This window comes from Miniopterus schreibersii (genome assembly GCF_964146895.1).
Source record: "Miniopterus schreibersii genome assembly, chromosome: 7".
Classification (NCBI taxonomy): domain Eukaryota; kingdom Metazoa; phylum Chordata; class Mammalia; order Chiroptera; family Miniopteridae; genus Miniopterus; species Miniopterus schreibersii.
In genome coordinates, this window is record NC_138108.1 from 30,045,474 (window position 1) to 30,059,316 (window position 13,843).

The 13,843-nt window shown below is 39.7% G+C and overlaps 1 protein-coding gene across 6 annotated transcripts in view; it reads right to left on the minus strand.

Annotated features, from left to right (window-relative positions):
- MYO1B (myosin IB) overlaps nt 1-13,843 on the minus strand; it is a 150,717-nt gene that overhangs the window by 78,936 nt on the left and 57,938 nt on the right. For all 6 annotated transcript variants that reach the window (XM_081142752.1, XM_081142755.1, XM_081142754.1 and 3 more), the window contains exon 4: nt 2,500-2,594. In XM_081142752.1, coding sequence (XP_080998878.1) covers nt 2,500-2,594 — 95 coding nt within the window. The remainder of the gene's footprint in view (nt 1-2,499; nt 2,595-13,843) is intronic.

Below are 13,843 nucleotides of genomic sequence, written 5' to 3' on the forward strand. Positions count from 1 at the left end.
AGGTCATTCTGGTGTCTCTGAAAAGGGATTAGAGGTAGCATAAGAGGAAAGGAAGAACAGACAAAGCTACAAATAGTCCCCAAGGGAAGTAATGGTCGGTGGCTTGGACCAGAACCTCCATGTGGACACGAAGAAAAGGAAGGAGAAACAGCCTGGCATGAGATATTCCAGAGGTAGAACTGACAAGGTTAGAAAATGCATCTCATGTGGGAGATACAGGAAATTAAAACACCAAGGATGACTCCTACACTTCTAGCTTAAGAAACTGGGCAGACTGGTGGCCCTATTTATTGAGACCATAAAATTTGGGTAGGAGAGTAAAGAGAAAAATCAAACTGGGAAAATTTCAGAGTAATATGACCACGACAGTGAGGAATTTGGGAGTGAGATTTGACCCTCCTGTTATATGCTCTTATAAGCACCCTGTACTTTTCCTTCACTAGACTTAACACTTTGTACATAAATTGTACATATATGTGCAAACATTTAGATGTTTGTACATATACTGTGGAGCCATGATTTATCTCTACTAGTCTGTAAACCTGACAGAGACAGAGATGGTGTCTGGCTCACCAATGTATCACTACTACTACCTAGTACTAAGGAATTATTTCCTGGATGAAGAATAAATGAATGTTAATCACAACGAGAAATTTTTTTTTTAAAAAGGGAACTTTTAGCCCTATAAGATATGATGGACAACTTCAAATAACTAAGTGTCCTACAGAAGAGAAAGTAAACTAATTTGCTAAGGTTCCAGACTACAGAGCTAACGGCCGTGGGTAGAGAAGCCTAATTAACTCTAGGAAAGGAAGCACTTTCACTAGCCAACCTGTATTACAAATTCAGTAGGTTGCCTTACAAAGCCGTGAGCCCTCCATCACTAAGAAAGAGGGAGTTTGCTGTCCCTGGGGAGGACCCCACACTAGATGGTCTATAACTAAAATCTCTTCCAGCTACATGCGACTATGCTTTCTGTTACTTTGGACTCTCACCTGCCAGTCTTTCCCTCCATTCCTGCCCACCCAGAGCCTAGGACCTGCACAACAGTGTACCGGATCTCCAAAGGGCTCTAGGAAGGGAGCTGGACACACTTATCTAACCGTTCCTTCTTTAGCTACATCGGGGGTAGAAAGCAGATATTCCTAAAGAAAGTGGAGGAAGGAACAGGTGTAGAAGGAAAAGCCACTCCAAAGCAGATAGTGAGAATTTAAAGGCACAAACCTTACTAAGGGCTCAAGAACAGAATGGATTCAGTCAGTTAACTGAAACATCCAGGAGGATCGTTGGGAAATCAAGGTTATTAATCCGATAACTAAATAACCAAGGAAATGGAAACATTTAAATCCCACTTTGGCAAACCAGCAGAAATGACCAATTATCAGTCTCAGCTATAACACAAGAACATTTTGTAAATAAGTCACAAGGATGTAATGTCCAGCACGGGGAATACAGTCAATCATACCATAGCTTTGTACGATGACAGTGGTGACTAGACATACGGAGACGATCACATCACAAGGTATGTAAATACCGAATCACTATAACATACACATGAAACTAATATACTGTTTTATGTCAACTATAATTTAAAAAAAATTTTTTTAAGATGAAAACAACCATCTCCCTCCCTCGCCAGCCTCCTCCCTCCTTCATGGGCTCATCAGTTCTCTCAAAGAGAACCACTGACAACAGCAGACTGAACCTGCAGAGTTTGGACTCTGAGTGCAGCTCTTTTTCATCTTTTCCAGGTAAAATCACTTTCTCACTGAAGACCCTCAATCATACAAATTTCTGTTACTAAAAGCACAAGAAAAAGAAAGCATAATCCTTCCATTTGGGAGTTTATTTTATAGGGAAGGTGCCAGCCCACCTAAAAATATATACAAAGGTGGGCAAAAAAAGTAAAAGGATTAAGTACAAACTGGTTGTTATAGTATAGTCATGAGGATGTAAAGTACAGCATAAGGAATATTGTCAATAATATTCTAATAACTAAGCGTGGTGCTGGATGAGTAAGGGGTTTATTGGGATGATCACGTATTAGGTTATGTAACGTCTGGTCACTGGGGTATACAAAAAAATTGAAAAGTTATTTTAAAAAGGAAAACCATGGTAATAAAATGTTATAAACAGAAAAAAATTAAAAATAAAATTCTGTTCAGACCTCATAAAAATAAAAAAAATAAAAATATACACAAAAATCTCAATTCTTTAGGCTCCAGAGGAAAACTCTAGAGTGAAATTCCGCACTTTCCTGGTGTCTTCTTCCCTCACTTTTCAGCAGAGAGAAGCTGTGATTGTGGCCTCCCAAAGCCCTCATAATTTGGCATTCCTCAGGGAAGAAGCCCCGAGACCTCAACAGCCTGCAGCAAAGGAACCCTCAGTGGCCCTGCACAGCGTCATGCTTATGAGCCCAACCGGCCCTCTTTGCCATGGTCATTCTGAGCAGCATTACCTTCTAAAGGGGAAAGGGAGGTTGTCCAGTGGTGGTCTTACCTGTTTTTCCTGCTCCGCTTTCCCCAGTAATGAGAATACACTGGTCCTTATCTTGATCTCGCAGGGATCGGTATGCTTCATCTGACAGGGCAAAGCTGCAGGGGATAATGGAAACAAGTCCTTAGGATGCAGCTCACTATTTTGTGTTTATCAAATGTAACTATGGGCCCCTTAAAGGGCCACTGATGTGCTTTAGATAGAAAGCCGGGAGACATCACATTTTCTTTCCTTCAAATTCTTAAAGTTAATAAATAAATCATCCATCCTGTGTGGCCCATGTTACCTTTTCCCATGCATTCCCAATGAACCAAAATGGTACTGATTTATTGTACTCTAAAGCTATGCTTTATTTAACTCACATACTATATTTATGGCTCAATTTATTAAAATCTAGGAAATTCGGAGAAACAAGGAGGAAAATGTTACATCACATGTCCACAAATGAATAATGCTGAGATTTTCAGGACAATACACTGGAGTTTCAAAATAATGAGAGAGAAATTTATTCAAACATTAGAAAACCAGTATCAAATACCAAATAGCTGATACTACCATTACTAAGCTAAATATGGGACTACCGCCTTCACAAATGACTGAAACTGTAAGGTCCACCAGAGGCAAATGGCACTATGGGTCGGCCATGGTTCTTGTTCAATCGGAGCCCCTATGATGACAAAGGCCTCCTATCAAGTAAGGCCAAGCCAGGCCTCATGCTGACCCTCCCCTCCTCAAAATTTACTAATAAGATGAATCTTGATCCCTCTAGCTTCACTGAAAAATAATTTTGACAATATGATAATGTATTTAATTAGTAAAAGTTCCTCTTTAATTTATCAGCAAGTACTTACTGAGAGTCAACCTTGTGTCAAGAACATGCTGGGAATGTAAAAATAATTAAGACTCAGCCCTTCTTTCATGAGTTTCCAGTCAAAAGCAGAGAAGAGAGAGACAGAAAATGAAAACCAGCAAGATAAATGCAATGATAAGATTATGTGAAAAACACTGCAGAATCAGACTAGGACCTCAAGAATCTTAGAAGGTGGAAAAACAGTGCTAAAGAATTCATTAGTGCCCAGCCGGCATGGCTCAGTGGTTAAGCATCGACCTATGAAGCAGAAGGTCATGGTTCGATTCCTGGTCAGGGCACATGCTTTTCGGGCTCAATCACCAGTAAGCAGCTGATCAATGACTCTCATCATTGATGTTTCTATCTCTCCCACTGCCTTCCTCTCTCTGAAATCAATAAAAACATTTTTTTTTTTTAAGAAAAGAATTCATTAGCAAGACAAAGGACTTTTAGATGAAAACAAAGGTGAGGGGTAAAAGCAGTTCTAAGTTGCTAAAAGGCAAACATGAGTAAGGGACAGATGAGTGATGAGATTAATGGGCAGATTCCAGAAGAGAAGCCCAGAGATGATAGGGAGCCACACTGCAGGGCTGTAAGCAGGGGAGTGGCAGGAGGAAATGAGATAGTAATCGTTAGGGCTAAAAACAGCAGCACTGACCATGTACCAGCACTGTCCCCCCAAGCCCTTCATATTTAATCAATTTTCAAATCACAACAGAACTACTAAGAATAAACTATTATTAATCCCATTTACAGATGATGAAGCTGAAGCAAAAAGTGAGATCATACTTCTGTGTGACACAGAGGAACCAGAACTGGCCCCTGCTCTTGATCACTGGGTTACACCACCTCTGCATCTGGATAGATCACAGGGCCACAAGGGTGCACATGAGAAAGATCAGTTTGGAGGCAGGTGAAGGGCTAGGATATAGGAAGAGTTTAAATTTGGCCAACCAGACCACAGTGGGCCTTTCAATCAAGGACTTTGGCTTTCCTTCAGAAAGTGTGTGGAGTCATTAATATCAACAATTTACTGAGCACCTTCAATGTGCCAGGAGGTAGTCTCATACTTATAACCAGATTTAATATTTAAAACAGCTCTGTGAAGTTAATGTTAGCCTCCTTAAAGAAAAGTGATCCAACTGAGACAGGTGATATGAGATGCCCATTCTCTCCCTCTGGGTGGTCATAACTTGAACTCAGTAATATTTTGTATCACAACTTAACGACTGCATGACCTTGAGTCAGTCACTGTGGCTGAACTTCAGCTTCTTCATGTGCAAACGGAAAATAGAGCCACGTACTTTAGCTTACATGATTAAATAAAAGTGTACAAAGTGCTTTAAAGGAAATAAAGGCGTGAATAAATGTCCAAAATCTTTCTGTATTATAATTAGTTATGCACACCTCGCACCCCCTACTGGATTGTAAGCTCCTCTGGGGCACAGGCTTTCTTTCTATCCACAGAGCTATAAACATGAGACATCGCCAGTACCAAATTATGAACGAATGAATGAGTGGATTCTCTCCAAGTACTGCCAAAGTCACTACCAAAGTGAGCTCCATGAAGACTGGTAAACAGGAAATCTATTTCTTCTATGACCTTCATTCAGGGAAGGGAAGCACTGCTTAGCTTTCTTATTAGCCTCTCTCCCCTCCCACTCCTTCCACCTCCAGACAATAGTTCAGAGACCCCACTATCATAATCATCACTGGCAAGAAACTCAGAAAGCACATTAGGACAAATACAAATGAACTTCCCAACCATACATATTCACCAACCTCTTCATCGGTTGGTTAATTCAGGCCTTTTCCCATGCTCCTGGGACTACAATTTAGCTTCATATACTATACTATTACTAGATCCCAAATGATGCAAAACTACTTCTAACATGAATAATCACATATGATTGTGTGTATGTGCGTACACACACACACGAGGCTTCAGAAGATCACCCATGGCCGGAAACACCTAAGTTGAACACTGAATGTTTTCTTGTCTGTCTAGACAGAAATACTTAACTGTTGTTCCCAAAACTGGGCTTGATTCCGCTAATGGAGAGTATATTTGCATATAAGGTAAAGGCTAAAAGGGACTGTTATTCTTTCAGGACCTTAGAGAGCCCTGATTTCAAATTGCCAGAAAAATTTACCAATTAAAGTACTTAAGCACTGGGAAAACTGGCTTGGACTACTGACACCCCCATCTCACGCACAGTATAAATGTCATCATAGGTATTTTGTATAAACACAGATCCTGACTTCATTGTTTAAGAAAACGACCAAAGGGTGGGCCCTGAAGGACACAAGCCCCCATCCCAATCTTGTTCTTTCTCTCTGGCAACATCAGCACGTACCATCACCAAAGCCAACATTTATAACCATAAACTGAAACCACATGCCAGTCTCCCAAACCACTCTATAATTAAGGAACCTAAATAAATCTTTAGAGAAGTTTTTACTTAAAAACAGTTGGGACCCATATGCTTCGCATTATTTTGTGAACATGTCAGCATTGTTATTCACCAGCACAAAAATGAATGGTTTATTATCATATAATGACGATAACGTAAGGGGCAAGAATGGTTTTTATCTCACCACATCAAGGGCATGGTTTTATCCACTTCTGTCCTCTAGTTGAGCTCTAAGAATAGAGACAGACTGACATTGAACGCAAGTCTCCCCTTCCCTGCCAGATCAGCTCAACGGCGGTTCACTGAGAGGCAAACTTTCCCAGCACCATGTACGCTGCATGTTTCCAAACTGCTGTACCTATCGCTTTTAGGTCTGAGCAGTTTGGTTTGGGGTTCATGTGTTATTTTCTGTCAGGGTGGAGTGCTGGGTTGCATGTTCAAAATTATCTAGCTGGTATTTATGTTCCTCCTCCATCTTATTTCTGTTCAGAATGTTCATCTCCACGGTGGCTCTGCTTTCCTGGTCATCAAGGGCAATGGCAGGGCTGCTTTTCCCAAAACCCCATGCCTTCCACCCTGCCATTTTCTTTCTAAGTTTATTTCACCTACAGTGCAAAGCAGAAAAGATGCTCTAACACCAAACACATCATCACCACCGATAAAGCTAATGTTCTTCTAAGCATACCCTTACTTTTCAGTCTCTCTGACTCTCCCTTGATGAGTTACATGAGAAATCATTTGCTAAAGCGGTCCAGTCCATTCCAAGGACTTTGAGTTTGTCATCTCCATTAGCCAAAGTGGTTAACAGAACAAAATTTGTCTCAGGAAACTTTCCTGAACTTAGATAATTGTTTCTACCTTTTTATTTCATGTATTTTTCTTCAAAAACTCTCCAAATGGTATCCCCTTTCATTCAATCTTGAATCCTAAAGCACCACTTTCACATCACACAGGGAAATTCTGCTTCAAGAATGTAACCCTCTTAAAATAGGTCAGTCTCAAAATTCTCATGCACAATTGAGATCTACAAATCTCAACCATTTCTTTCCTTTCCAGCTCTGGGGCAGCCCTAAAAACTGGGCGTTTCCAAAACTAAGTAACAAAAAAATACGTGTTTTCTTAAAACTTCCTAACATCCAAGTGTTCCACCAATTTCTAACTTCATATTGAACTCAATCAAGGGCTGATGTAGTCCACAAGAACATGGAAGAGAAGGAAAAGGAGAAGAGGAATTACATGTGGTATGTTTTGCATGGTAACCTTGAGGGGTTTTGTTTGTTTGCTTGCTTGTTTGTTTTTAAGGAAAAGCACAATGTTGACTTTCCTTGTAAAACATTATTGTAGATATATGTACATTTATCATTGTCTCATATTCATAATTCAGAAAACATTCACCCACTTGAAAAATATCACCTTGATAAATTAGTGTTATGCCCTTCCAACAAACATTCCTTCACCTTATCACATCTTGAAAAAAATAAGTCATTATAGTTATTTATTACAGATAACAGTAACTTTTTATCCTGGAAAAATTTATTGCATTCATGTCCTATGCCAATATAAACATGGTAAATTAATGTATTTACAACAATACAGTTATCACCTCATGGCCACAACATTAGTAAGCACTTCTAACAATCCAAGGCTTGGAACAAAGAAAGATAAAAAACAAAAGTGAGCCTCTGTACAAAATAATTTGCAATAGTCAAAATGTACACTATGAAATAAAAAGGAAAAAATATGAAAACAAACATGAAGAGAATTGGGGAAAGACAGATGGTAAATAGACCTAAATGGTTGCTAGGTTTCTATATTTTACATACTAAAAAATTAAAATATAACTCTAAAAAAAATCAAATAATTCAAAAGAAGGCAGGAAAAGAGGAACAAACACAGAGAGACAAACAGAAAATAAATTATTAAATGGTAGACCTAAATTCAACCACATCGATAATTAAATGTTAATGGACAAAATACTCCAATTAAAAGGCAGAGGATGTTAGAATGGATACAAAAGCAAAACCCAATTAAATGCTGCCTGCAGGAGTCACACTTAAAATATAAAGACATGAATAGGTTGAAAAGAAATAAGGCAGAAAAAAGATATACCATGTGAAAAAAAAATTGGTCAAAAAAACGTGCCTTGTACTTTTCTCTTTATACGTCTAAAGTCAAGAAGGTCCCCAGTTGCCATCTCAACATAAGAAGGATGCTATGTCATGGCATAACATATAGCAGAGTGCAGGTGAGATTAATTACCTTTAAAATGAACTACAATCATTTTTCTAAGAATATTTTATCAACGCTAAATTTTCTAAATTCCTATACATTCTTTTATCCTAACCATAAGTAGCTACATAATTGAAAAGGTTTGTTTCTATTGGCTACAAAACAGAAATAATCTCATCAGAAATTAATTATTTTAAGGCGATATCTGTTTTGAAGTGACAATAGTAAAATAAAGCTCAAAAAATCAGGTTTTAAAAGAGTACATGACAAAAACTCACAAAAGTTTATTCTTCTTTTAAATTTAGATTGGTTTTCTAAAAACAGACAGTGTACCTGTGAAATTTCACAGATTGTCTGAGACAACCTCAATGTATACCAGGTCTCTCATTACATCTTAATGGGTTATTCAAACATATTTTTTAATCTTGACAGAAAATGTAACCACCAAGAGGACAAAAATCCCATATCTGGATGTTTTAAATAATGTGGTTCACATGTCATAATGTTTTAAGAAACAATCAGTTGAGAAATTCTTTTACTTACAGTATTAGAATTTACACACAAAGCTCTTTATTTCAAAAAGTCACATTCTAGTTGCGGATTATAATCCAAAACAAACAGCAAAGAGCCCTTAAGAGGTAGTCTTCTTTCAAGATTGTAGAAATTTTATTTATAATCCTTTTGTGATGAAGCAGCTTTGGAGCACACCCAAATTCTTCCAACCCTGTGGGCCTGATCATCAAAACCACAATGGACTTAGTTCCTTAAGTCTACCCAGTCCAGGGCCTGTGGGCTGAGAGTCACCTGACAAAGGAAACACCCTCCTACTGGAGACTCTGTTAGGAAGATGAGTTTGGCCAAAGGGTGGCTCTTTTTCAAAGGTGGATTGCAAAAGCCAGGTACTGGAGACATCCATCAGGAAGCAGATAAGAGGCTGAGAAAGACTACATTACGCCAGGGAAGGAAAAGGACGTAAGATATGAAAGCAGTAAGGAGGAAACATCTGCCCTTCGGGCCTGGAGGCTGCTCTTTGGAATTCAGTAGTACTCCCTTGCCGCTGAGAACTTCCTTCTGAAAACGGTGCCCTGAGCGCAGGCCAACGGGGGAAAGCCCTCCGCAGGGCAGATCCTGCTTTGGGCTTGGCAAGGAGTCAAAAGCAAAGGGGCTGGTTCCACTTCATCTGTCTTTGCTGCTATAGGGTCTTATCTCACTAACTAATTAAGTGTGGATGGTCCTACCAGCCTGAATTAATCCCCTAATACTGAAAATGGGCACTACATGGAGAATTGAGAATATCCCCAAGGGCGGCGTTCCCAAGAAGATCACAGGGGCCCACGTGGTAAGAGGCATTGTACTCACCTTGGGTTTTGAGGAGGAGGATTAAGAGAATCTGTCTTCCTGAAGCTTAAAATCTACCAGGAAAGACACTTAAGTTCCCCCCAATAAAGGGAGTGTGAGAAGGTAATTAGCACATCAGCAACCTGCTAAAGACATTCAGGAAAGGAAAACATGACTTTTCCTAAGAGAGGCATGTCATGGAAAGCTGCAAAATCTGAACCCTGAGGCACATGCAAGGACAGAGGCCCAGAGGACACAAAGAGCAAGAAGGAAATTATGTTATTTCATGTCCAGAAATTAGCAAAACACACCTGATTTGGGGGAAAGAACAAAGACAATAGGGCTCTTAATTCAAATTCAATAAGCCCGTAAAGTATTTTTAGTATGTCTTTTAACAAAGGAATACCAACAATCATCTTTTATTAGCCGACTCATAAAAATAATTACACAGTGTTACAGTCTACAAGAACAGCCCTTTCTGCTCAAAGTAAATACAATGAAACCAAATTCCCAATACAACTGCTTCCAATTTTTTTGGCAATATAGCTTATTTCAATTAATTTCATAGTCAGTTTTTATGACTTTATTAAGGGCAACGAAGTCCTAGAAACACCTAACCCAAGAGATGTTAGTGCAAAGATCTTTCTAATTTTCCTTAGGGCTTATTTTACTCATTAAAATAAAAAGAATGATTCCACGTTCTCAAAATGCTAACTGATTTTTCAGAAAGCTATTATTTCCTACTTATTTAAAGCCTAAAAATGTGCCACCCTGTATGCCACTTTGGGTGTCTATCTCTGGCTGACTTTGAAAACACACATTCTGATCTAAGATACTTCACATCCACATCCCAAATAGACTGTGCAGTTAATCGAGCCTTTCATGTTTACAACATTCAAATGTAAACCCCGCTGCATCATCTGACTTTGACAGCCCCCAAGTGCCTGGCTAAGTACACAGGATGCAATAAAGTGGGGTCTCAGCTTCCCTCCAGTAGGAAGGAGAGACACAGGGATGCTCACCCACAATAGAAGACGTAGAAGACACTGGACTGGGGGCCTCGTGTGGCACCTCAGAAATGCAGAGAATCTGGCAGTTTTCATAGAAGGCATTGGGTGGAGATGGCATCTGAACTCCAGGTTACACACTGCTTTGGTTCATTTAAAAAAATGCACAGAGGAGAGGGAGTGGGCAGTAACCGAAGGTTATCAATTTAATTGCATTTTGGTCTGTGTTTCCAACCTGACGGGGCTGTGCAGTGGATGTTCATAAAGCACCCAGTACAGTGTCTGAGTGGAGCGGATGCTCAATAAAGAAGTGAAAGGCCAGATGAGGCAAACTGCCTTACAGAACCAAGTCACACATCTATTCACATTTTAGAGAGTGAGATCTGCCACAATTTTTATAGAGTGGATGCAAAATTCAATGAAATCAACAAATATTAATAAGACGCTGGAATACACACACACCCCACTGGGAATATACCATGGAATGTCTGGGATTGCACGTATTATTGTGGAGGGAGGAAAGTGAATTGGCAAAATAATCAGACTTTCTGGTTATTAGCTAAATCCATATCATAATGCTGTAAGGGAGGAAACATTTTGGAAATGATTACAAGAGTATTCATTAAGTCAACAAACATTCTCTGTGCCAGGGAGAGTGTCAGGTAGAACACAAAGGCTATCATCCCCACCCTCAGGCATTCAGTCTAGAGAAATCATTTACTATCTAACTAGATAATAATTTAGTAATTTGGGGATAAATCACTAGGTCTACGGGGCTTACCAAAAACTAAAAAGCAACAAAACAACAACAAAAAACCTTTCCCTAAAGCATGAAAGGGATACTGGTATTTAGGGAATGCATGTTTTTTATTTAAAATTTCGCTTCTTCTGTTTCTTTCAGGCACCCAACAAATTTCGAATCCACACCTTCCTCTTCTCTCCATCACTAGTTTCTTTTTCCTCATTTCTGGCCTGAGCGCCAATAAATGTTAAAGGGGTTGTCTTATTTCCAATCAACTTGCACAAGACCTCACAGATACAGCCCTGTCAAAATCTGGCATTTGTCAATACTGTGATTCTTTCTCCATTACTAATCCTGTCTTCACTGCAGCCAGATTTAACTTTTTGCTTTTATATGTTCCTGTAATAAAGTTTTCCCCCAAGTTTGTTAAAACCCAAAGCAAGTTTGTATCATTTCTATCCTCCAAAACTATGGTTCTACGGAGTACTCTGATTTTAAGTATAACCCATGATTTTGCTTAGGCACCGGAGAAGTGTTCGAAGCATGTCAGAGGATTTCCTAGGTAGTCTGGACCTAAAGGAATTGATACTAAAGTGGACCAAAGGCATCCCCTTCCCTGCCAGGGTTTAATAAGTACCTATTCAAATAAGGTTTGCAAATTCAGGACATAGACCAAATACAGAAACTTTTCCTCTGGATTTTCAAACTGAAAAAATTTGGTTTCTGTTATTACACAGCCATAGCTATGTCTTAATTTTAAAAAGAAACTCAGTGATTGAAGGCAAGAGATCAGTCAGAGGATTGAGAATCAGACCATCAAGTAGAAGCCCCCTAAGAGAATGAGCAGGCTCCAGGCTTGGAGTGACTGACAGCCCAGATGACCCTCCTTATCTGGTTATCTTCTGGAAGGTTCTCACTCCCACTCCCTCCCAGACCCCAGTCTTGATCCCCAGCCTAGGGAAGGGGCTTCAACAATAAGATAAGGAAGGCTGAAGATGCCAGTAGGTCTGTTCTGCACAGTATGTGGTTACCATTTTTACGTGTTCTTTTTTTAAATGCTAAAATGTCTGCCTTTAAAAATGGCTTCAAAGTGGCCACATAAGAATGGGTAATCCAAAAATACCATATGCCACTGAGCCCACAGGCTGGCTTCCCTGAAACGCTCCTCCTTCTAAAATGCAAACAGGTCACTCCTTCCTTGACAAGCTTCCCTGGCTCTCGGCTACTCTACCAAGAGGTTGGCCCAGGACATGAGGCAAGGAGGGAATGATGAAACAGCAATGCCATGAGCTACTGTTGCTGCCACAGAAAGGTTTAATGTTGACACATGAAAGGGCCTTGATACTAACAAAGGGGTGGGAAACAACTCGGAAAGCACAACTCCAAAATGAACCCAAGTCCGGAGCACCCAAACATCTGCTTTCATGTTTGTTAAGCTCTGTCAACGTCTGCAAATTGGACACAAGGTGATGACTGTGTTGATATTGTCACATACACAGATCACATGCATACTTGAGAGAAACACTGTGATCAGCAAGCAGGCAGTTAGCATTTATTACCACATACCTGCAGGGGGAAAGTCATCTGCCAAAGACTTGATCCTTAAAGACCAAACTTTTAGAAACTGGTAAGTCCTAGAAGCCAACAACAATCCTCCCAGATCAGCAGGGTAGAACAGGAGACCTGGATGAGAAGACACCATCCCCAAGGTGCTCTGCATACAATTCTGAGTCCTTGAGAGCTATGCATAGTGCTGGTCTACGTTTTTTTTACAGAATTAAGCTCAAGACAAGCTTCTATCTTCAACAAAAATCTTGAACTTAACAACTTCCTTTATGTAAATCCACACTGGTTTCTGGTTACACAGAGAGGTCAGAATCAAGCAGGCTACTACTCACAGAGAATGCAATGTCTAAAAGCTTTGTGCAACAGACCACAACACCAGCAAGGCCCTTCCCAGCTCCTCTCTCTCTCCTGGTTCTCTCCCTACCCATTCTCCTTCAGTCACATTGTCTCCTCCAAACACCTTCTCTTGGAAAGTAACAGATGATTCCCCTTGTTCTAGGAGCCCCTTGCCTGTATACCTATAAAAGCCAGTGCTTCCAGTTTCTCTCCCTTGAGAGCAGGAATCATAACTCACCATCTCAGTGCCTGACACAGTATATGCTCAGAATAAATATGTGGAATGAATCCTAATACAGTCGTCTCCTAGTCATGCAAGAATTTGAAAAAAAATAATGTATGGCATTTTCAAAGTCTATGTTCGTTTACAAACTATTTATAAATAACCAAGTAAAGGAGAAATCAAAACAAATGTTATTCAAATATGCATATATAAGTGCACATTCATATGTTTACAAAGAGCTCTATGGATTTAAAATACCCAAGGAAGAAAGTTGAAAAGAAATGGGAATATATTTTACACTCTCTAGCTCAAATTCTTCGGTAGGTTATTTCTAAGTATTCAGCAATTCTCCCTAATGCTAGTCTATAGGTTCTATTTGAAGACAAAGGCAAATGATAGTCTAAAATCTCCTGCTTTAGAAAGGTTGTCAACATGTCAACATTTGCAGCAGGAACACTCTAGGACGTTGGTAGTTACTAAACTAAGAGGTAGAAGGAATTACAGTCATTTCCAGAACTGGCTGATGAAAGTATCCTGTTGAAAACGAAGTTGTCTCAACTCTCCAGACCCTGAAGTTCAAGGCCTCTTAAGAGTCACCCATCACAGTCCCCGCTCTGTTCCTCCAATGAGAGACCTCCTCCC